Genomic DNA, 25278 nt, shown 5'->3' on the forward strand with positions numbered 1-25278 from the left:
ATTCTTTCTTATTCAGTTCAGATTTTATTTCTTGGGACTCTGGTAGATTCTTGGTATACATTATTGTTGGTGATTTCACCCAGTTATAGGGGAAAGTGTTTAAGTTTTTCTGATGTTATAGAAAACAGTTTCATGTTTTCATGCTCTTTGTAAAAATATCAACGTACTGATGTAAGAACCCAGAATTGTACTTCTGGTAAGGCATGATAGATGAATATAGGAATGTAAGCACCAAATAACCATACAATCAACTGAAAAAAATAAAAACAAAAAACTACTAAATTCAAGCCAGTATAAAAACTGGTTATTGATAGGATTATAAAAAGATAATCTGTGTACATTTTCTTGGGTCGGAAATAAATAGCTCCTTTCTTTTCTTTTTCTTCATTTATTAACATAAATGTGGTCAGGGTTTTTAATTGTATACATTTATTAATAATATGTGTGTTTAAAGTGTGGTTAAAGTCTGTTCAATGAACTATAATTTCCCCTCCCTAGGGAAGACGTTGAGGCATACTCCTACACAGAAGCTGATTTACAAAGAAATATAATTTGTATATTTTCCCCATCAGTTTTATATGTCAATAGTGTGATCATTTATGGATTACCTTGTATTTTCTCAATTTTTGTGGAATTCACTAATCTCAAGATCAGATACTTAGAACCAACCACCGTGGGAGGGAGGACGAGAACACAAGGGTCATACAAACAACCACAGGCTAATGCATCAACTTTACTAAGTGTTTTTGGTAGATCTTTAAAATTTTCCATAATGCGTTCTAGTCTTCTACAATTAGCATTCACAAAAGATGACCACAAGATAATTTTTTAATTATTTAAAAATGATGTTATGAATAAATATATATTTTAACTCTCACTGCTTTAATTCTTTCTGTAACGTCATCATTTTTCAAATGCAGAGTTATTCAAAAGAATCGTTTTGGCAGTTTCTTACTGTAACTTTTGTATGAGTCATATCTCTTGTCTCATTAATCAAATCATACAAGCAGCATGATAATAATCTGTATGTTCCTGTATGTTCCACCCATAGAAGACTTAATAAACTACATGCAGTGAAGACAGTTTCTTTCTCATGCATGGTACATATACACTCTAAAAAGTATTTCAGGGGACCTGTTACCAACTTAAATCAATGCATGTTAAAAAAATAATTTAATGTTTTAATTAAACCTTTTAAGTTGCAAACATTATTTTGTAGATTTCTGTTGGAACAATTATGTTGATCATTACATCTAATGGTGTAATATTTTCTGTAATTTAAACGGGTGATGAATTAAGACTTTTGATATATAAAAGGTCATGGTAATATAGGAATATCCTGTACGTTTCAGAGCTGAAAACGTCCTTGTTCGTCAAAGAAAAGCTTTTATAGACACCAGGCCCAGAAAATGATCGATCTCAGAATACGCCACACCTTGACGTCATCGTGTAGCGAAACACCCAAGGGGGTAATCTAGCGCTCGGAAAGCGTACCACCCATAGGGGCGGCCATTGCTAACCAAGCCATCACCTGCTGTTAGCATCCCATTGACTCCCATTCATTTCACTTTTACAGTGAATAACTTTACATCTGAGGCGTTTAAAGACTCCATTTGTCCGTTGTTTATTTATAAAGAAACATGACAATCTATAAAAGGCTCCATTACCTTGTATCTTACACTATCGCCCCGTAGAAGCTGTTTTTGTAAAAATAGGCTAACGATTGCGTCATAACCAACGCGATTGTGTCGGACAGTTGAGAAATTACCGTATAGACATGAGGAGACGCTCGCAGGCAATCTTTTACTGTCAATGAGACAGTCGGGGGGACGTGGAGACATAAAGTCCGATAAAGTCAAGGGGGAAGAATGGGGAGAAGCCCATAGTGAGCCAAAAGCAATGGGACAAAACTTTTAAACAACGTGATTCAGATTTCACTTTCCACAACTACTAGAAGACTTACAACTGTAAGACACGTTGCTCATTTCACATCTACGTCGTCAAGCTCAGTCTGAGCCTGCGCCGTACGCACAGCCATCAGGAAGTGAGTGCTTCCAATTGACCTCATTTTCCACCGTTGAAGCCTATGGGATCGCTCTGTCCACTCTGTCTTTCTTTTACTGTCTATGGAAACACCACCTCTACAGAATAATAAGCACATCTAATTCAGTAGCCCCGCCCATCGACTCATGGAGCTGTTCAGATCGCGCTAGCCAGCAGCAATAAACATGCAGAAGATAGCAGGATATTACGCGTGTAAGGAACACAATCGCTGCATAAGCTTCCTTGGGATCCTTCCTTCCTTGGGAGCAGAAACTAAATTAAATATGCAAATATAATCCAATCTACTTCCAAGTCTCCAGTGCGTCACACTCATCAAAACCCAGCGTTCTGGAGAGAGCCTCAATACCAGTGTAGATAATTGCTTATTTCTTATTCATTATGATATTTTTGAAAGTAAAAACCACACGAACGTCATCAGTTGACCTCAGACAACAGTATATAAAAAAAGCCAGTTCACAACACATTTAAACACAAAATTGCTGCGTTCATTCTGCTTTTTTATTATTATTACGGTGTAGTAACTTTGGAAATTAGGCAGTGAAATTCTAGTTCCCAGCATGCTTTGCATAGGACTGAATAAGTGTTGAAATTTATGTCATCATTTACTCAATGGCTTCCGAGATCTGATTGGTTACAAACATTCTACCAAACATCATTGTGTTCAGCAGAACAAAGAAATTCATGACTTTGAGGGTTTGTAAATGAGAACAGTTTTTTTTTTTTTTTTTTTTTTTTTTTTTTACTATCCCATTAACTGGTAATGTATTTGTTTTTAGTGAGGGAAAATACCTGTTAGTGTTTAATGCTGTTATGTTTTAAATAGTTTCAGTAGTGTTGAAGTTTTTGTGGTGCCCATTGATAGATGAAGGTAAACTCTGCATTGACTGTACTTATGCCAGTTACACGTAATATCATATAATCTCTATAATGTTAGCATGTGCTGGCTGTTGATTTGAACTGAAATAGATCAGATTGATTGGTTCAAGGGATACAGCTCTAGTAGTTGGATTTTTTTTTTTTTTTTTTTTTTTTTTTTTTTTGTGTAATCAACTTTTGTAATCAAAAATTAAGTTCCTCTAACTTAATGTTGGTTGAAGGTAAATTCACTCAAAGTTGACATAACTCCCAAAAATGTATGCAAACTGTTGCTTACATTTTTTTGTTGTTGTTGAGTCAACACATCCTTTTTTACAGTGTATGTGAGATATGAAAAGTAGATGCACGAGTCTTGCGTGTGAACGGTCACGGATAAGCCTGTGGGTGTTTTTTTTAATAGATAATGATCATGTTTTTGCACCTAGATGTGTATTATTTAAAAGTCAAAAGGAAGTGAGACGAAGTTTCTATATATTAAAAAAAATTACATTTCTGATGTGCATGTGCATACCTATACACAAGTTTTGAACAATTAAAGACAACCTTTTAAAAAGTGAGGGCAAAATCTGAATAATTTACCAATATTATTTCATAATAGAAATGGTTATTTTTAATGTGCAAATTCTTGCACTGTAAAAAAAAATCAGGTCTCCGATTGAAAATTTTCTTGTGACTGACCACAATTTTTCAGTTGGCCAAATGTATTTTCTGTTAATAAAATTGCATCAATTCACAGAAATTCAATTTGGCCAACTGAAAAATTTAGATGTGATCAGTCACTAGAAAATGTCTAGTGTGTGGTCTCAGCAAATACAGTAAAATCTCAATAAATATATAGGACGATAGTTTTCAAAGATCTACTGCATCCCACTGTTTTTTTTATTATTATTTTTTATTTTACAGTCTCTGCTTGTAATGGAGATTAATGAGACTTGTGCTCAGCATTTATACAATGTTGAATGACACTGACCACACCAGCCTTGTCATTTCAATTGTGCCACAGAGAGGGATGGAACGCCGGCCTGGAGATGTCAAGGTAAAGAGCGAAGGGGAAAAGAGAGAGTCGATTCAAAAGACGAGGATAAATCTTTGAGCAGCACTCGATTACGTCTGGGCTGTGGAGCAGTTCTCCCCCTCTGGGAAGGGCTGCGTGTCTGCAGAGAAACCGAGCTAAGACGAGACCTGTCAGGAACAAAGAGCGAAATTCCAATGATATGTTTAGCTAAAAGGGTGAGAGAAAAGTGAATCAAAGCAGTGCAGGATCAAAGAAACGCTTCAGTAAAGTCAACTTGGCCGCCAAGAGACCAGCAGGGGATGCATATGATTTATAAGTTGTTCTTCAGAACCTTCTGATGTTGAAGAATTGATTGTTATTGTTGCTAGAGAGAAGAAGAGAGAGACGTGGGACTAAAATGGAGGGTCACCTATTTGAGCTTCAAAAGTGGAGCTCTGTGATGTGTGACAGTCTTCAAACACTGGAATGACACCACTGGTCTTAAACCGAGGCACTGGAACATGTCAGGGCCAATAAGCCACCTCAACAAACGGCGGAAAAGAAAGCGAGTTTTGTTTGCTTTGACCACTGACTGACTTACAATCAAACAAACAGCTTTTGAAAGTCGACATGACTGCGCGTGATGATCAATGTCGGTTTGTTTGAGGCAAGGGCACCGCAAAGGTCGACGAAAAGGGTCAATGTCAGTGGTGAGGAGTAGCTGTGCCACAAGAGGCGTCCGTCTCCATAATCTGAGTTTCATAAAACATTCTAAGTGCATTGGCATTAGAAAATCTCAAATTCACAGTAAACTAGCTGCTATTAAAATTGAATGTTCGTTATTATTGTCAATGTAACACAGCATTGGTCAGTTTTCCAACCTGACTGAGTTATCAGGTTTGGTAATCTCATCTTGCAGTTTTCAAGACAAAAACATGTTTATCGAGAGCTAACCACACTAACCACTAGTTCCTTCAAGCCTCGTATTGAACGCGTTACACCTTTCTCAAACCTTTCTCCGTATCTCAGAGCATTATCAGCCTGACTCAAGCATTATTAAAAAGAAAGTGCATGTTTCTTTTTTTCATACAGGCCACTTTTTATGGGAAGACATGCTTTTGGGTGCTGAAATGACCTACATTTACTTTTATGGTCATTACACACCCTACTAAATCAATTGATTAACAATAACAAAAAAACATTTAAAAAAATTAAATAAAAATAAAAAAACACGTCTGTGTCAGTACCAGTTCTGCTCTGGTATGGTATCAGTAGCAAAAAGTCTACAATATGGAATTCTTTATAAAACGTATATATAATTGTATATTTTATATTGTATTTAATTGTTTATTTTATTTGATAGTTACACTTTTTTGTTTCACAGATGGAGATAAACCTACCATTTTTATATTAGATAGTAAAATAATAATTTAATTTTAATAATAATATGTCCAAACTTTTGACTGATAGAAAGTTTTTCCCAAACTAACACAGAGGGGAACTGCATGGGGGTTTGTGAGTTGATGAAAAACTATTAAAAAAATGTAAAAAAAATAATAATAATAATAAATAAATAAATATATATATTCCTGCATGCTATGTGATGGGAAACATAACATTGGGATATTAACTTAAAAACTTCAATAATATTTTTGCTGAAAAGAGATTCGGCTGACTTTCGGGGTTCAGGGGATTTAGGATTTAATAATCTTGAAGTCAAAGATGATCTATTATCAAAGTCTATCTTTTTAATAAACATAAAATTGAGGACACAAATCCACAGATACATACTGTTGTTGTTGTTTTTTTTTTCAAACAGAATGAAAGAGTATAAAGGTGCGGGACATGACAGAGAACATGGCATGTAAGACATCTGAAGTGAGTGTGTATGTATGTGTGTGTTTATGAGATGCAGCCAGCAGACAGCAAGGTAAGAGTGGTCCACTGGGACAACTCCGAAATAACAACAAAGAGTCATCAGAGGTCTGGATGAAAGCCCTGTCATGAAATATTTCACTTCTCACAGTCCACACCTCAATGAGTGTTTGCTCATGGTTTGACTGACTGAGGCTGCTGCCGGATTTTGACCACTATAGTGGATACCTCAATATAGCTACGGTTAATACCATAGAACACAATCACTGGAGCTTCTATATTACTACTTTAGCTGTGATATCTATCTGTCAAAGGCTTAGTAGGTATCTCACAGACTTTTGTTGCTTTTTCCACAAATTAAATCAAAATGGCTTTAGAATTACTCTGAACTGCACATCACATGGATTAAAAAAAAACAAATATAAATAATAACTGAGACAGAACTGTTTGCATTTAATGTTAATCATTTGTTGAAAGTTCGTGTTTGTTATGATTCTGTTTCTTAGCAGTTCATCTTACATCTCACCACTAGTTCTGTTTTCATTTCAACAGTGCCATCATGTGGACTTCTTATGTCTGCTTAGTAGCTGTGAGCTCAAAACATAAATATAAACGCCCAGACATAATTGCTTAAAGTGAAATAATACCATCTAAAAATGCTGAGTTTTTCAACCCATTTTTGGGTCAAATATAGACAAACCTAGCGGTTGGTTTAAATTAAACTAGTGACCATATTTGACTCAAACATAGGTTGATACAACCCAGCATTTTTTAGGGTGTAAAAATAAAGGGCATGTTTTTAGACATTTCACCAAATTCCAGTGAAAACGTACGAGAATTCATATAAGGGAAAGCAGATAATGTTTTAATTTTCACGTCACATGTGGTCAATGAACACATAGTTTTCCAAAGTATCAACATATGGTAACAATTGTCCATTTCCTGTTATCTGAAGAAAGTTAATGGTTTTAAACCAGTCATTTTAATATCAAAGCACTTAACACTAGTATTATAATTACTTGCAGGTTGGCAATTCCAAACCCCTGTCAAGGTTGCATTTGAAGAAAATTACTTAATATTTATCTGACATGTACAGTATGCTTGGAGTCGGACAAGGCAGTTCGCATTACAGAAGATTGCTTTGTATTATGGCCATTTTGGTAAATTACATTGGCCTTTGATCTCTGTCAGTTGATTGACTTGCATGGTTTTCATTATAAAGACTTGCAAAGTCTGTCTGGTGATACTAGTAAACAAAATCAGCGGCATAATAGAGAGACTGTGTCCAGCTGTGCTTGAGATTGTAGATCAGCCTTGATTACAGAAGCCTTGAAATGCTCTAGCTGAGGAAGACAATAGTTTGCCGTTTCAACCTTTATTGCCATGCTCATTGAATGCACACAGAGAGAGAGAGAGAGAGAGAGAGAGAGAGAGAGAGCAATCTGGCAGCTGTCAGTAAATGTTTATGTGAGAGTGTTTGGTGTAATTTTATTACGTTTAAGGGATTACTCTTAATTTTTTCTATAATTGAATTAGGCATACAGTTACTTCTGATGTAGTTGCATTAAATAATATATAAACAATAAACATTTGCTGTTAATGTCTAATGATAAAATTTAAGTTTTTAATGCAAACTTGTTCCTTTAAACGTTGGCCAGTTCAAGAATAATGTATGCAATTTTATATTTGAAAGGATTAAAAAGAGCAGTTTCATGGCTATCCTTGTATAGATCAACCGGTTGATGTTGGTATGGGATTTTACAAGTAATTAGTATCCTAGCAAGTAATTACTTATTACGCTAATGCATTACTTTTTAGAAAGAGTAATTAGCAAAGTAATCTAATTACACTGTTGAAGAGGTCATTTTTTAGCAAGTAGGTCTAATTGATTACTTTTTTTTTTGAGTAGCCTAACCTAAAATGTAGGTTTTGTAGGCTATTAACCAGAAGGAATTTATTTCAAGATAGTATCAGTCTGACTGTACATTATCTCACTTATTACATGTCCACTTTATTTATCAAATAAATAAATACATTGACAGTCAATATTTTTGTTTAATTATTTTATAATCTTACCTGCAGTCTGTAACTATTTTTGGGGTTAAAATAAAAAATTTGCAAGTAGCTACACAACAAGCCAAAACTATCTCCCTACCTTAGCATAATTCACAACAGTAGTCTAAGCTTGTAAAAATGTGTTATAATTAGAGTGGTATGGTGGATTTCCGCGGGAAATTCAAGCATGTCTTTGCATCATTACGTCACGTATACGTAAAGAAAGAGTCTATAACGAACGTGAGGAGCATACCATATTCTTCGGTGGATCATTTATGATCTTTTCTCACAGCAGGTGGAATGTATCATTTTGATGGTGGTTTGTAATCCAGAAAGGCCCAAATGACAGTGACAACTGGAGATAATGCATCTTTAGTCAAAAGCAAAAGATTAGACTACAGAAATTGTAATCTACAGGTAACGCTAACACTTAATACGCATAGTCTCGCAATGCTAATGCGTTAACATTAGCCTAACAATTTGAGAACAAAGCATAACAATAATAATAATTTGCATGTTGTATAGCGATTGTTAAATTTATTTACTGTTGGTGGCGCGATTTATTGTAATATTTTGTTTCCAAAAGTAGCAGACATGTTAGGCTCAATTGTTACTGTTACTTAACTGTTACTGTTACTTACTTAACTCTTAATTAATACACACCTGTGCAGTGATGAATGAAGATATTGGCTGTGTCCGAAACCTGGAAAATGCTGCCTTTGGAGGACACATTTGAAGGTAAGATCGGCATCGAGGCACAACCGAGTCAAATGTTAGCTCAATTCCTCCTAAAATATGCTACTTGATTTTGAAGGCAGAATAAATGTGTCCTTCACTGCCTTTGATATTCCACAATCCTTGCATTCTATTCTGTGACAGTTGAGCTAGAATGGCACCCGAAAATTGCGTTTGCTGGTCAGTTTGTGTGAAAATGTACATTTTTGACCAAAATTGTCCACTTCAGATGTCATTTCTACCATGAATTACTAATGTAGCCATTCAATATTTGATAGTTCTGACCAAAGCTATTTTGAAGTAGCCTACATCATTAAACTGCCTTAGAAGTATCAGTTTGATGTGCCTTAATGCACAAACGCTGCCTTACAAGTCGTCTGATAAGGCAAGCGAGGCGTCAAGTCAGCTGCCTAGGTTTTTGGACGAGGCTTAACGCCACAAATAACTGCAATTGCAGGTTTCAAACAGAGATAGCGACACCGAGGCAAAACTTACAGGAGTAGCCTAATGTGAAAGTAGCTAGAATTTAGGTAATTTCCAAACTGAAGTTTTTATTGTAGGTACTGTAAGCGTGGCGAGTTTGTGTGATTAAGTAGGCTTACAACAAACGTGAAAACGACTTGAGATCCGCGTGAGGAAATTTTTCGCCTCGTCTTCCTCGCACAAAATTTCCCATTTCCTCTTAGAGAGTAGTAAAGTCTAAATTTAAAAAAACTTCATAAACGTTGAATTGCCACAAACCCATGATTAAAAATCGAAAAACGTGATAGCTAGGGTATCCATTTTTATTGAGTTTACAAGCATTGGTGTTCGTACATTGCAAGTAATCAGTGCAAGTAGGCTAAAGCCTTTCTCGCTATATAGTGTGGAATAATATCACAATAGCTCTACATGCTAAAAATGAGTGTAACGTTTCAGTGTCATTACTGAACTCAAAATGCCCTTCCTTACTTGCCCTCCCATTTATACTTCTAAAAGCGGTATCTACTTCATCAAGATCGGCCTGACGTAACCAAACACTGAGACTGACAAGAAAATGACCATGAAAATATGACTCCCCTCATTATCCAAGATGGAAAATGCTTAAGCGGACTTCCAAAGAGAGAAATCATGGAAATACACTTTTCGTGTCACATAAGGTCTGACTGTGAATGCCATGTCTCTGGCTCCACACATTCTCTGCTGGAACACTTTACTGGGATCTCTTTCATTGCCGAGACACATAGAGGGCAAATCTGTTGTGAATTAAAGTGTCATATTTAATACATCTATGATTCCATCGGACACTAGCTCTCAGTTGGTTTTTCAAGTCCAACTTGAGAAAATGTTTAAACTGTGGAGCAGTATTCTGTGTGTTTGAACTCCACATTTTGTTTTTAGAGTGATATTGTATTCCCTTGTAACCACAGACCTTGGCTAGGACAGGAGAACTGGCAAACTTAAAATAAGGACTACAAGAACATGGTACTGTATAAATGCAGGACAAAATGCTGTTGTGTCATGCCATCTTGAGGAGAAATTATGGTATTGCACGGTATAGACAATATATTAATTAATACTACTAATAATGGCTCAGATTTATGGAGAAATATCATAGACAAAATCTTTTTTTAATGATTCTAAGCATAAATATGCAACACCTTTCACTTCTTATATTTCAAATGCATTTGATCTGTAATATCTCTCTGACGGCACACATAAATCACACATATAGATATTTCTTTTGATAAAATATGGATTATTTACCATCAAAGGAAAGAGCATTTTCTAAACATAAAATATAACAACCAACAAAATCAATTAAAAATATTAATTGCTTTTGGCACCTAACACAATTTAATCAAGACCACATATGTGCAGAGGTTAAAGCTTGACGAAACTGTGTGGTAAAAGCTATTCTACCTTCTTGTAGCATATGTTGTTTAAACGTACTTCTTGAATTCATCATAAAGCACGAGCACAAAAGCGCCCCCCATTCCTCTGAGTACATTAGACAGAGCCCCTTTGAAGAATGCTTTGCCACCCTCGTCACGAGCAATCTTTCTCCAGCAGTCAATGGTTCCAGTGTACATAATATCCGCTGGGAAAACAAAACACAAAGGCCCGAGTTGAAATAAATGCATACTTGATGGAGAACAGGGAGTCATTCAAATGAGTGAATATGTTTGAGTATGTGTGTTGTATACCTCCTTTGCGTCCAGACTGCATCATCATGCGACGCCGCACAGTGTCAAAGGGATAGGAGACCACGCCAGCCACCGCCGTCACAGATTGTGCAATCATCCAGCTGACTATGATGTGGGTGTTCTTAGGGTCAGCAAGCATGCCTGGACGCCAACAAGAAACAATGCATGGATCTCATTTAATTCAGTATATATAGTATGTGTGTGTATATATATATATATATATATATATATATATATATATATATATATATACACATACATACATACATACATACATACATACATGCATACATACAGTGAAGAAAATAAGTATTTGAACACCCTGCTCTTTTGCAAGTTCTCCCACTTGGAAATCATGGAGGGGTCTCAAATTATTATCATATGTGCATGACATAATCTAAAAAAAATAATACAGAAATTACAATATATTATTTATTTTTTTACAATTTATTTGTATGTGACAGCTGCAAATAAGTAGTTGAACACCGTAGAAAATTAATGTTAATATTTGTTACAGTAGCCTTTGTTTGCAATTACAGAGGTCAAATGTTTCCTGTAGTTTTTCACCAGGAGGAAGACCCAGCCTTGACCCATCTTCAATGCTCTAACTGAGGGAAGGAGGTTGTTCCCCAAAATCTCACAATACATGGCCCGGGTCATCCTCTCCTTAATACAGTGCACTCACTAGGGGTTTCAACGAATATTCTAAATTCCAATATATATTCAAATAGTTAAAAAAAAAAAGAATTTCGAAGGTGAAAATTAATATTTGAATATAAAAAAAAAGTGAGGAAAAAAAACGGCAGCGGAAGTAGAGGCGTGGTTGTCTGCTTTGCTCATGGGCACGCTCATAATCCATATTTTATCAAAAGAAATATCTATATGTAATTTATGTGTGCAGTCAGAGAGATATTACAGATCAAATGTATGTATTTGAAATATAAGAAGTGAAAGGTGTTGCATATTTATGCTTAGAATCATGTGATTATGGGGCGTGTTTCAACCGAACCAGGAAAGACATCAATTGGATACACCTACAACCAATAGGAGCAACGAAGCAACGCATTGTCAAATGTCAACATAGTTCAACTGCACTGTGTTGCCAAGTCCGCATTTTTTTCCCCGCGGGTTGTTTTCTATGTCTGCGGGTTGAAGCGACTATTATGTGATATATAGACCCATGAGTGCGAATTTTAGCAGGCAACCTTGCCAAAATAACACAACTTGCAAAATAGCAGGATGTTCTAATTTTCCTTACTGTATATATATATATATATATATATGTGTGTATGCATATTTTGCACTTCAAATATGTTGATACTGCTGTTCGCAATGCTTCATGGGATTGTAGTTCTTTCCCTCTAAGGTTTATAAGTTATTGTTTAAAATCTATTTCCTTGTAGAGTAAATTAATTACTCTTTTTACGTCTTTTTACTTACGGAACCCGACTGTTGGACTCAACAAAGAAAACACAGGTAATGCATTCTGGGAAATTAAGTGTTCTTCCACCCTGGTCCATAAAAGTTCATTTTCAAATAGTATGAAACATATAAACTAAATAAAAATGTTATATATATATATATATATATATATATATATATATATATATAATTTTTTTATGTTCAAACAGTTTGATCATCTGAAGCACAAACCTATTACCTTTAGCAGTGTCATAGACTCCGAAGTAGGCTGCCCTGTAAATAATGATTCCCTGGACAGAGACGTTGAAGCCCTGGTACAGACCCCGCAACCCGTCTGACTTAAAGATTTTGACCAGGCAGTGGGCCAGCCCATTGAACTCTCTTGTGCTGCCAGCTTTCCCGACATCTGCACCCAATCGGGTACGAGCAAAATCTAGGGGGTAGACGAAGCAGAGGGAAGTGGCTCCTGCAGCTCCACCGGAGGCCAAGTTGCCAGCAAAGTATCGCCAGAACTGCGTGTGCCTATCAACACCACCCAAAAATACCTGTTTATACTTGTCCTTGAAGGCAAAGTTGAGGGCTTGTGTGGGGAAATAGCGAATAACGTTGGCTAGGTTGCCACGCCAATAGGAAACAAAGCCTTGCTCCTTAGGAATCCTCACAATACAGTCGATAATACCTTTGTACTGTTTGTCTGCTGTGATCTGCTTGCTGGCATGTTGTACCTGTAAAGTAAAACACAAAACCCTGAGTTAAAGGTTGGGGCTTTTACAAGGATGGATGGAGTTAAATACTAAAGCAGAAAGTATTCGTATCAGTCTAGTAAGAATATAGTCTCTTATGCTCACCAAGGCTGCAGTTATTTGATTCAAAATACAGTAAAAGCAGTATACTGTAAAATATTATAACCATTTAAAATAACTGTTTTCTATTTTAAAGTTGCACTATGTAGAGTATTTTTGCAGTAAAATATCCAAAAACCACTAGGCCCGTGTTATATATTTTGTTCAATAGTGTACTTACAATATCCAACTATTTCTAAATTGTGAAAAAATTGCTATTTTAACCAAGGAGCCGGGACGTTTCAGCATAGCGTTTGAGCGAGTCACCTGTCAATCGTGTCATATCTCCGTTACCCTCGGTTTTATTCTGCAGAAGCGTTTTACTCTCAGCAGTGTGAACATGTCACAGCAGTGCCAAACGAACGCACAGAGTAACGTCATAACATAATTTTAAACACTAAAATGTATCTGATATGATAAACAGAGCTGCTTTACCAGACCAGGAAAAAGCGTAAGTGCGAGCGCCCGTTGACTGTGTCCCGTCCCGTCATAAAAAAAGTCCCGGTACTCGCGAGCCGTGTGTGTGTGTGTGACAATCGCTCCACAACACTCGGTCCTGCTCTGCTTTACACTACAGTAACGTTAATAACCGCATCCATGAACATAATTTCTGCCCGAGTCCTATTTTCCACCGGCTGTGAGGTGAAGACCACATGTCCCAAGATGCTGCGTCCACACTTGGCGTCATTAAACTACGCCTTTGTTTAGAATAGGCGTCCTCCAGTGGACGGAAAGTTGCATAGTGCACCTTTAATATATTTTTTTAAATGTAATTTATTCCTGTAATGGCAACGCAAAATGTTTAGCAGTTATTACTCCAGTCTTCAGTGTAAAATCATTCTAATATTCTTATTATCAATGTTGAAAACTTTTGATGTCTAATATTTCTGTATATATTTAGTATCTTTGTATTTTAAAAAATAATCTATGATGAACAGACATATCTATGACGACAAGTCTTTACTGCCACATTGGATAATTCAAAATATCAATTTCTTAAAAAAAGAGTACTTTTAAACAATAGGTTATGACTGGCTATCACTAGACCAAGCTCAATTTAAAATTGAACATTGGTCTGGGGAGTCTGCTCTGTATTTTCTACTGCACAAGAGGAATGATCAACTGGCATTATTCAAATGACTCTGTACACAATTGGATAGTCCTTCAACCAATCAGACCACAAAAGGCGTGATCAACAGGCAACCCATTGCTTCTCGAACTGTCATTGTGTTAAACCCGCCAATAGCACGCCAGGTGGATAAGCCAATCTGTGGGTTTCCGCAAAAGTGTAACAGAAGCAGTAGAAATTAATATACAGGTTTCCAGACTGAGTTGTCAGGCGAAATCAAATCACCGGCAGATCAGGCTGGGTTTGCCCAGTCTAGTTTATGACGGTTTCCACAAAAAAAATATTGAAAGGCAACAACAACTGTTTTTTGAACATTAATAATGTTAAAATCAGCATAATATAATGATTTCTAGACTCCGCTAAAAATTCCAAATGGTGCTCACTGCAAAGCCAAAAGACCAGCTTCCCCCTCTCTGGACTAAATGGGGCTTGTCCTAGCCCAGCTACCTAATGAGTGGAGTTATGTATCGCAAATAAGCTTATGGGTAGGGTTAGGGTCCAGAAGTTCAGTGAGAAGAAACAAATTTAATTTAGGCCTATGGGTGAAGCAAGGATATCCAACCAAAGCCTAACCCTACCCTTACAAACAACTCCTTCACCCCATTAGAAGTCCAGAGAGGTGGAGCTGGACATCATTTTGACTCTGTAGCAAGCTGTACTCACTGCAAAATCAAATTATATCCTACTCTGGCTCTCTGGATGTGTAATGAGGTGGAGCTAGAATATTCAACCAAACCTGATTAGGGTGTGGTTGGATATTCTAGCTCCACCCATAGGTCCAAATTACATTCGCTCCTTCTCTCAGGACATCTAGCTAGGGGGAGATAGACGTAAGCTCCACCCATTGGTTCTGCAGTGAGCAGCTTTGCTTCACAGGTACAAATTACATTTTAAAATATATTAATATTATAGTATTAGTTATATTGCAATTAATAGTATCTACAATTATATTCGTAGTTATTTTGAAATATAAGTTTATTTAAAAATAAATAAATACTGATTTTACTTTATTTTAAATCCAATAAATGAAGCCATGGTGAAATCCCAAACTACTGAATTTAAGGTAAGACGATGGCCATTTAATAGCAGTGTTGATCCAAGAACGTCACAAAAAGTCTCGGCCTGTAACACGAGACAAAGCTGCAAGGGACAAGATGTACCACCTAGACAACAGACAGAAATTCCCAGTTTGACCTTGAATAACATTTGGATTACCACACAATTAGATATAAAGATTTAAATGAGAGAACTCAAGAATAGACACTCAGTATTAGAATGCCGATTAGAGTGTTGAGATGCTCGAAAGATGCGGATGTTGCAGCAACTCAAATATGGCCTCTGAAGGGCATATCGTGTCTCATCGTTATAGCCGTAAGATAATACATGTTATTCTTTAATGCGACATTAAACAGGTTATGAATGGGAATGCATCATTCACGACATCAGAGTGCGTTTATAGAAGTCAAGGTGACGATTCTCACCTGCAGCAGCAGTTTGACTCTCTCTATCGGTGCGACTGCGGTTTTGGAAATTGCCGCTGCGACACCACCGGCCAAAAAGTCTTTAGCGAAGGAAATGGCAGCATCAGCCATGGCAGCGATAATACTTAAGCTCACTGAAATAGAAAGCACGAAGTACTGAGCGCGCTGTCGGATGCAGGAGGTAGGTAGGTAGAGCTGAAGTAATGGGGATGCGTAGTGTGTCCTCTGCAGCCAACTCTCGAGATTTCTCGCGATGTTTGCCCCCGAATCAACAAGTCCTGCAGAACATTTTATGACATGCTATTTATAACTAATTTTTAACTCTAATGAATTGTGTTAAGCTTTATATAATGTAGTTATTCTAGTTAATATTCCAAATTATTACATGTATTATAGTTTTCTAATTTAAAAGAGTTTTGAACTATAAACCAACATATAAAAACACTGCTAGAGAAGGACATTTGAATAACAGGCCTTTTTGACCTTTAAAACTCAATTATGAAACGTGAACCTTTTGATAACCTTCCCAAATGACCCATATAAAAACAACCTAAAGACAAGAACACCTATAGATTCAAACAATATTTATTTCAGTATACTACATGGTTCAAACGTTCTGTGTAATTAATAATAATCATGTACAAATACTTATTTTGAGCTATTAGGCCAGAAACATTCATAGCAATCTATGACTAGCATAGTCAATTGTAGTGTGTCCGATACAGATGTTGTAGTCTTTATATTACTCAAGTTCTGCGGTCTCAATGGATGCTGAAGAACAGCCTAGTAATGTTCTTTTGTCACTTAGATCTTCTTTGACAAATAGCATGGCATCCAGCAGGTTGTCTGTGTGTTTGATATGTTTGAGAGTGAAGTCATGCTTCTCTAGTAAGTCACTGTATTCTGTGCTGCTTCTCTGCTTTCCTTCTGTCATACTGAGGGCCTGCAGCAGGGCTCGACTTGGCCTTTTCCGCTCCTCATCCAGGATGATCTCAGACACCAGAAGTCCACAACCTGTTTGTTATCAATACATTCATAAAGCAAACACTTTAAACACCAAACGGCTTACTTGCAGCCGTCTCTGCAAGTGTCTCTGTATGAGTAATGAGTTTCTCCGTAACAAATTCTTGTTTTGTTTGATTTTTTAGAATTTTTACCTTATTAGTGTACTTAAATATGCAAGTATCTGTACTTTATCAGAGTATTTTAATTTTGGGAGTTTTTTTATTTTAACTTTCCAACATTCCAAAGCATAATATCATACCTTTTGCTCCACTTGTTCCAGTCCATTTATTTATTTTGAACTGAATAAATTGATAGCAGAGACACGATAGCACAGTCTGATTAATGCAGATTTTTAAAAAAATTAACATATTAAATAAGTTCAAACTTTGCAATGAGCGATTCATTTGTGGATTAGACTGATCCTATTGCATCTGTTCTCAATCTCGAGTCAACAACTCACTGATCAAATTATCAGTCTCCAGTTAAGAATTCACTGATGGTATGAAAAGTAATCTACTAATGCCCATTTTAGGATTTTTTATATATATATATATAAAAAAACAGATTTAGTTCAACTGTCACATTTATTGTCAGTTGTTTGTCAACTAAATCTACTGTAAAAAAAGGCAAAAGTGGTTAAGCACACTGTGTGAAATGCCTGAATAGGCAAAGTTTTAAGTATAAACTGAACATAACCTTAAAATAATGCAAATTTCTGCCCATGCTTCTTCCCCATTGGCATACAAATTATGTTAAAATGTCAAATTATGTAAAACTAGCATGTTTGCATGGTGTTCTTAAAATGTTAATACATTTTGCCCTATGTGATGTCTGTTTTTATTCTGTTTGTATTTGTCAACACATTTTGTTTTTCCACTTTATTTTCACTTGTTTGCACACTTGAATTATTATCAGTAGTAGTTATCAGTGTATGACAAGTTTTGGTTATAAAATAAAATGTCTTCTTGCAGATCAATAATGTATCTGCATAATCTTGCCTGCTGACTACTTGAAAATGCATAATGTCAGACTGAGCTATAATCTATTTAAGCTCTATCTGTATGTCTAGTACATTATACCCCTCACATATTTTGAGCTGCAGGATGGAGTATATACAATTACGAATTAAATACATTCAATCAATACTTTTTAAAAATGTTTAATACTTAAGTTAAAAATCAAGTACTTTTGTTCTTTGACTCAAGTAAAATTAAAGAGTACTAAATACTTTTTGCTGAAGTAATAATTGATTAGGGTATCCATACTCTGTACTCAAGCACTTGATTAATGATCAGGAGAATAACTCCCTTTGGAATGGGCTTTGTGTTTTGTAACTTTGTAATCATGCTCAAACAGCAACATTACAAGTTAAAAATGTAAGAAAGCACAATAGGTTCACTTTTATGTAGGATATTGAGAAGACTGGCTGCTGTGACAGGCATAAAAAGTCATGAATTAAGATAGAAGCACTTTAATTTTATGTTAACAGATCTAAATGAAACCTAAAACACTTGACCTTGATTTAAAAAAAACAGTTACTGTTTTTTTTTTTAAATCAAGGTCAAGTGTTTTAGGTTACCTTATGACCTTGGGATCTTTCCAATTGAAAATACGTTTAAGGTAATGTGAAGTTTAATCCAATATAATGCATACTGCAGGAATAAAGTAGGCCAAAGGTTTACAAACTGGGGCGCAAAAACCCCCAGGGGGCGCAAGAGGGCAATCTGCAAAAGTATGATCAAATCAGAGCAGGGATGGCAAAGCTAGCCCTCAAGATCCACTCACCAATCTGTAATCAATAGTTTCTAGTAATACTTACAAAATGAATTAGCTTGTTCAGGTGTGTTTTATTAGGTTTGGAGCTAAGCTCTGCAGAAAAATAGTGGAGGGCCAGAGTTTCCCAGCACTGTATTAAATGATCCTTGACATTAAAAGGCTTACACATTAGGAATTTAAACTTGAGACCATAAAGCACTTACCTGGTGTGCACATTTTGGACAGTTTGCTCAATAATACATGCAGTTTCTCATCAGACCAATCATGGAGGATTCGCACAAGAATATACAGGTCTGCTTTTGGCAGGTCATCTTTAAAGAAATCTCCTATTTTGCACGAGAGAGAGAGAGAGAGAGAGAGAGAGAGAGAGAGAGAGAGAGAGAGAGAGAGAGAGAGAGAGAGAGAGAGAGAATAAGTGAGAATAAGTGAGAAAAATAGTGCAAGATTTGGCTTCACTTTATATTTTACATTGACGCACTGAGTAATATTAAGTTACTGCATGTTGCGTTACTCCATGTTGCACATTACTCAGTATTGATTATGTATTAAATTAATAAATTTAAAAAATTCTTTATCATTAAACTGTATATATATATATAAAGAATTCACTGACCCGCAACAAATGACACTCTGTCATCATCATCCTTAGGTTTAAAGTGACGTCTCATCTCAATGACTTGCGGCAAGTCAAAAACCACAACTGACAGTCCAGGGTGGGCTTTTGTAAACTCGTATGCCATGGCTCCAGTGCAACCTGTGCAAGAATGCTTTTTTTTTGACATGCATCATACCATAAAAGTATATATTTCATACATTTGTAAAAACAAAAACTTAAGCTCAAAAAGATTGCAGATTTGATCAAAAACACAGTAAGAAACAGTAATAACCATTTCTTTAAAATTAAAAAAACAAAAGGCTCAGTTGTGAAAAAGATTAAAGGAATTTGTGGAAAATTTAGTAATTATATAATAGATGTAATCATTGTAAATGAAACCTGTAGACTGTACTGTACCCTATTATTATTATTATTATTACATTCTATTATTATTATTACTACATTTCATTATACATATATGCACATTTATACAAACAAATACATATATTCTTTTGTCCCTTTTTTATTTTTATTGTGTTGTGAATAATTCATGATCCTTAAATATTACGGATTTATCAAGAAATTTGTAGGATATCAGCTGGGCTGAATGTATCTATTCTTATTTAAATGATGTAATGTATTTTTGACTCGTACACAGACAAAAAAAGGAAAAAGAAACAGTAATATTATGAAATATTACAACAATTTAAAATAACTTTTTCTATTTTAATATATTTTAAAATGTAATTTATTTCTGTGATGGCAAAGTTGAATTTTCAGCAGCCATTACTCCAGTCTTCTGTGTCACATGATCCTTCAGAAATCATTTGGTGAGGCTGATTTAGGTCAACACGGGTGAAGAAAACAAACAGAATACAATAAATATACAGATGTCCTTGGCATAAAAAGCCCTTAAGAAAACTGGAATTTAGAAGCACATATAATTTGCATAACAAGCTCGCAGCTCCTTTTCAGAAAAGCAGCTTTTGTAAAACAAGCTCTTTCAGAATAAAATATGCATGCACTAGTGGATTCTCAAATCATGCAAGACAGCAGCGGGACAGTGGTTTCTGCACATCTTATCTTCGTGCTCTCGTGGTCAATCGCAGCGCAGTGTTTTATCTGTTTTTGTAATCCAATTTTGTACGTGTTCATCACCCATATTTATCGGTGGGGAATGTTGAATAATCCTGAGCGTTATAAAAAGTGATTATATTTATACATTTTCTTAAATTTATTTTTTTTATTAAATAATTAAAAAATATATATTTTCTAAAACATTTTTAAATGTTACTGTCCATTAGGGCTGTCCATTTAACAAGTTCAATTATTTTTTTCCCCCATTCAATTTGACTTAAAGGTATAGTTCACTTTAAAATGAAAAATCTGTCATCCTTTACTCACCCTCAAGTTGTTTCAAACCTGTATGAATTTCTTTCTTCAGCTGAACACAAGGGAAGATATTTTGAAGAATGTCAATAACCAAACAGTTAACTGGAGCCATTGACTTCCATAGTTTTTTTTCCCCCTACTATGGAAGTCAATGGCTCCAGTTAACTGTTTGGTTATTGGCATTCTTCAAAATATCTTTCCTTGTGTTCAGAGGAAAAAAAGAAATTCATACAGGTTTGAAACAACTTGAGGGTGAGTAAAGGATGACAGAATTTTCATTTTAAAGTGAACTATCCCTTTAATTTGCTAATTAAATTGTTGTGGACTGCATTCGATTAATCAGTATACCATTGATATACTAGTTAGTATATAATCTCTATTTTTGAGGAAAGATCATATACCTCCAATGTCACAGGCTGTTTTATAGGAAGAAAGATCAAACGCTGTTGCCACATCTTTTCCGGTCACTCTTGCGATGCTGTGCATTGCATCCATGAATCTTATCTTAACTTCATCTTTACTATAGTAGACATTCTAGAAAAGAGCAAACAAGTTCTGTCAGTGGCTTTTAAAAGTGCACGATCCATGGGTGATGTAAGCAGAAAATGTCTACCTGAAACACATCCTCATTCTTCTTCCCAAAAGCCCGCTCATGTTGGCTGGTGCCCTCCACGACAGCGTTCTCTAGATGACTGAAGAGAGGCCACACCATATCATTGCAGTGGAGAATGTAGCCATGCAGAGACACTGGGCTGTCCGATACAAGGAAGCGGCTGGCCTGTTCTGTATTTCTGTACACTGTGACATACAATAGACAATGTTACATTCACAGTCCACCTCCGGACATAACAATAAAGAGAACATGTATCATGCAGTAGGAGGAAATGCATCCATGCATGAAAGTGCCTTGATTCCGTGAACAGAGAAAGTGATTGTAGGTTATAAATGGACAAAGAGCACTGAGTGGTTTCAAAACTCACATTTAGAAAAACCACATGTGATTTCTATGACAGTAAAACCATATATGAGAGTAAAATGGCAGTATGTAAATCTTACCACTTGTGTCTCTCTGTTTGACTCTTTCTAGTAGTCCTAAAGAGACAGCAGCTTCCAGAAGCCTCTCAGTGCCTAAAACAGAGGCGTTGATTTGGCCAGCTACCTCTTCTAATGTCAGACTTTCAGAGCTGTTCAATACATCAAACACCTTCAGTTTGGATGCTGTGAATAGAGTCTGATAAACAAAATGCATCATAGAACAATTACCAAACATTTCCTCAATGATAAATCATGCAACCATCTGTATATTTAAATTGGTCATTTATTTATTTATGTGAAGGATCTAATGATTCTCAATAGCAACCTGTGTGTGTGTTACTTTAATAGAGCAACCATACATCTGTGTTATTTTTTATTGCCTGTTTTCATATGGTTTAATTATACTATTTAATCATTTATTCGTATCATTATAATTTTATATTACTTATAGCTTTTAAATTGTTGTTTAAATCTTGATTGTGTGGCTTTTAAGGGATTCATCTTCATGACTAAGAGATGAGAGAATGCCCTCATTCCAAGGTTAACGTCATGGGACAATGTTGTGAAGCAGTAGTTTTCCATTGTTTTTCTCTTGCTATAATAACACTTGATAGATTTGTACTGCATTGAAACATGCACAACAAAGATTATTCAATAAACTCTGCCATTTTTATTATTATAAACAACACTCTGTCTCCTGCTTCTGCTCTTCTATGGTTTTCTCAGTCAAACTCTCACTTTGATAGAAGAATAGAGTTTTAGGGGAAGCAGACAAGACTTTGTTAACAGGTTTGACTGTTTTTCTACACTAGTAGAACTACAATAGTAGAATAAGAAGGTGTGTAAATAATGCTATAATTTTTTTTAGTAAACCATTAAATTGAAATAACCTAATCATCATTACCTTTGAAGCTTTGAACCCATCCAGTATGTTAATAATACTGTAGGGGACGTCCTGTTCTCCACACTTGGTACACTCCGGCCCCATCACGTTCTGTTCTTGCATAGACATCCTACTGCCGTCATCACCATTTTCCAAAAGCTTAACCTCCAAATTTGAAGCGCCTTCAGACAGACTGTTAATCAGAGTCCAAGCCTCATCCGAATCCCCTTTGTGCTTGTGTGCAGGACTTTCAGGTGAACTGTTGAAAATCAACCCCAGCTGCTTGCAGAAATGATTAAGAGGAAAGCCTACCACGTTAAGAAAATCTCCTTGCACATACTCCACTAACATGCCACCTAAAGCCTGGATCCCGTAACCACCAGCCTTGTCCCTGTTTAGAAAAGATAAATCTGTTAGCCTCGTCATACACCAAATTTTGTGTGGCAGGTGAACACTCAAAATCACCAAAGAACTGACACATTTACTTAAAAATGTACTTTGCTGAATTTCCACATGCCATTTTTAACACGTCAAAGCAAACACAAAAATGTCCAACTCCACCAAGGTTCAAATTCCACAGGTTCAACACGTTCACCGAACATGCTCATAAAAAAGTGATCACCGTGCTTCAATGCATTCAATGCAAAATCTATACTCATAAACTCACATAGGCTCTCCACTGTTGATGTATTCCCAGAGCATCTCCTCAGATAACTCTGCAAACTTAACTTTTGTCTCTTCATAAAAATCCACGACTTTGTAGTCTGTATCTATACCTGCAAAGAAGAATGAATCATTCTTTAAAAATGACTTGTCTATCTCAAAAATACTAGACAACATTAGTTGTAAAAATAAAAACATTCAACTTTCACATACCAATCTTGTCATGGCAGATCACAATAGCTACACCTGTGAAGACGCTATGTTCCTTACCGCTCAACCTGAAACACATTCATTTCGATATATTGTAGCTCTTGAAATAATATGCCACAAATTCTCATTGACTCAAGACAAAAAAAAATGAAAATGGACCTGGATAGCATACGGTAAGCATCTTGTTTATCAGTAGGTTTCTCCAAGATCAAGCCATCAATTGTCTGAGAATGAAAGGAGACCAATTCAGCCCTCTTCGGGACAGAATATCACATGTAAAATACATCACAGCATACAGCTACTTACCACAACAGTGTCTGCTCCGATTACAATATCTGGAGTTTTCAAGTGTTTCTGAACCCAGCAGATATGAAATCATAGAGAATAAAAAGGACCTTTTAAATTAACAGAAACAATGTTAGAGAACAACTGCTATTTTGAATAGAACTTACAAATGGCATTCGTTGAGCCACCTCCAAAGCCTTGTGTTTAGCCGTCTCCACTGCATATTCATGTGGTTTTTTAAACAAGGATTTGTCCAATGTTTCTTTAAACCAGGAGGGTACAACCTCGAAACGTAAACCCTGCCTCGTTAAAGCAGAAAAAAGGATAAATGAATGATCATTTGAAGTTAATTGCCTCAGTAAAGAACTATAAAAATAAAAATAAACTTACAGCATTCGATAAAATCTCCAGCCGTCGTGGAGATGCACTTGCCAGGACAACAAGCTTTCCACTCAGCTTGGATATTACTGGATTTAACAGCATGGTATCCCTTTCCTTTCTGTCACTTCCAGAAGTGTGTCCTGGGAACCAAGAGATGCATGTCAAAATTATCAGACTTCCAGCAAGTGCAGTACTTGCACATGGAGTTGATAAATCAACTTCACAATTGCATGTGTTGAGATATGTCTAGTTCAACGGGACAGCAACCTTGATAGTGATTAAAGGTGAGCTTGACCAGAGTTTGGCCAGATCATCATTTACTTATCTTTGTTTTTCTGAAATTCAACAGCAAAGATCAGCCTATCCGTTTCTAAGAAAAATGATGCATGCACAGCGTGGCTGGACATATAACTTACAGCAGTGAATTCATGCAAGACATTGACGTAATGGCGAGCTCTTCATTTTTGTTTCATATTAGATAAAGTCAGCAGTAGACAATTACACATATCTTAAACAAGCATATTAATTTAGCCATTTACCTGGAAAGGACGTTTGCGCTTCCCGAAACGCAGACAGTACACTAACCAAGATCCTGAAAAGGCGGAGTATACCACGCACGCACATGCGCACTAAGCTACTGTAAGAACGTCACTCTGGGTTACCATAAAGGGAGTTTAAAACATGAATAATATTGCTTTTAAATCAGTTGCAACAGTTAAAATACGTGCTATACAATGTTATATATTTGATATGTATATATTATATAGCCTAGTTATATATTTTAACTAAGTGTTGCACTAATTTGTCATTCTGAAAAGTGAGTTTATAAACCTAAATGAATGATTACGGAAACGAAGTAACTTGGCACGTTCGTAAATAGTGTGCGTGCCGTGCGTCTCTTGCGGACGTACGCGCGCCTCATTCAATTCGAATTTACACTCTGAACTAATTTCAAGAAGCTTTTTGTAATGGTAAGATATGCGGCTTTACGTTGCAATTTCTATCCGTTTAATATAGCCTATCCGTTTATAATACGTTGAAGAGAGAGAGTGTCGCAGTAAAGCAACTTTACTGCAGTAAAGTAATAAAGTTGAGAGTGTTGCAGTCAAGAAACCGCACATTTGAAAGTAGCTAAATATGACAAAAAAAATGTTAACGCCAAAAACACATTTGTCCAGACAATTCAACAATGTGTATTGTTGGTGAATGTATAAAAATCATGTCTATTATTTGTCTATTTGTCTATTATTTGTCTTTATTAAATAAAGCATTTTTCCTCAAAATGGTAGCTGTGGGGTAAGATGAGACAGTTGTTCAATTGAGTTTCTTACAACAATCTAAAACGATTTCACTCCAATGAAGTAGCTACGCTACTCACACGAACCATGTCTGGT

The 25278-nt window shown here is 35.9% G+C and overlaps 2 protein-coding genes across 2 annotated transcripts; both read right to left on the minus strand.

Annotated features, from left to right (window-relative positions):
• Window positions 1–9366: 9366 nt before the first annotated feature.
• Window positions 9367–15909, minus strand: slc25a6 (solute carrier family 25 member 6). The gene is made up of 4 exons (XM_067444184.1): window positions 15660–15909; window positions 12446–12932; window positions 10786–10926; window positions 9367–10679 (listed from the first exon to the last, which is right to left on the minus strand). Exons 1-4 carry the CDS (start codon window positions 15768–15770, stop codon window positions 10522–10524), a joined length of 897 nt encoding a protein of 298 aa, XP_067300285.1. The 5' UTR covers window positions 15771–15909; the 3' UTR covers window positions 9367–10521.
• A 319-nt stretch (window positions 15910–16228) lies between these two features.
• On the minus strand, window positions 16229–24516 carry asmtl (acetylserotonin O-methyltransferase-like). Its single transcript, XM_067444183.1, has 14 exons — window positions 24424–24516; window positions 23894–24024; window positions 23671–23802; window positions 23525–23572; window positions 23378–23442; window positions 23222–23286; window positions 23013–23121; window positions 22367–22736; window positions 21484–21658; window positions 21041–21225; window positions 20829–20961; window positions 19054–19194; window positions 18644–18766; window positions 16229–16673 (listed from the first exon to the last, which is right to left on the minus strand). The coding sequence occupies exons 1-14, from the start codon at window positions 24506–24508 to the stop codon at window positions 16402–16404; spliced, it is 2034 nt and encodes a 677-aa protein (XP_067300284.1). The 5' UTR covers window positions 24509–24516; the 3' UTR covers window positions 16229–16401.
• Window positions 24517–25278: the final 762 nt, after the last annotated feature.

Source organism: Pseudorasbora parva, chromosome 5 (assembly GCF_024679245.1).
Source record: "Pseudorasbora parva isolate DD20220531a chromosome 5, ASM2467924v1, whole genome shotgun sequence".
NCBI classification, from domain to species: domain Eukaryota; kingdom Metazoa; phylum Chordata; class Actinopteri; order Cypriniformes; family Gobionidae; genus Pseudorasbora; species Pseudorasbora parva.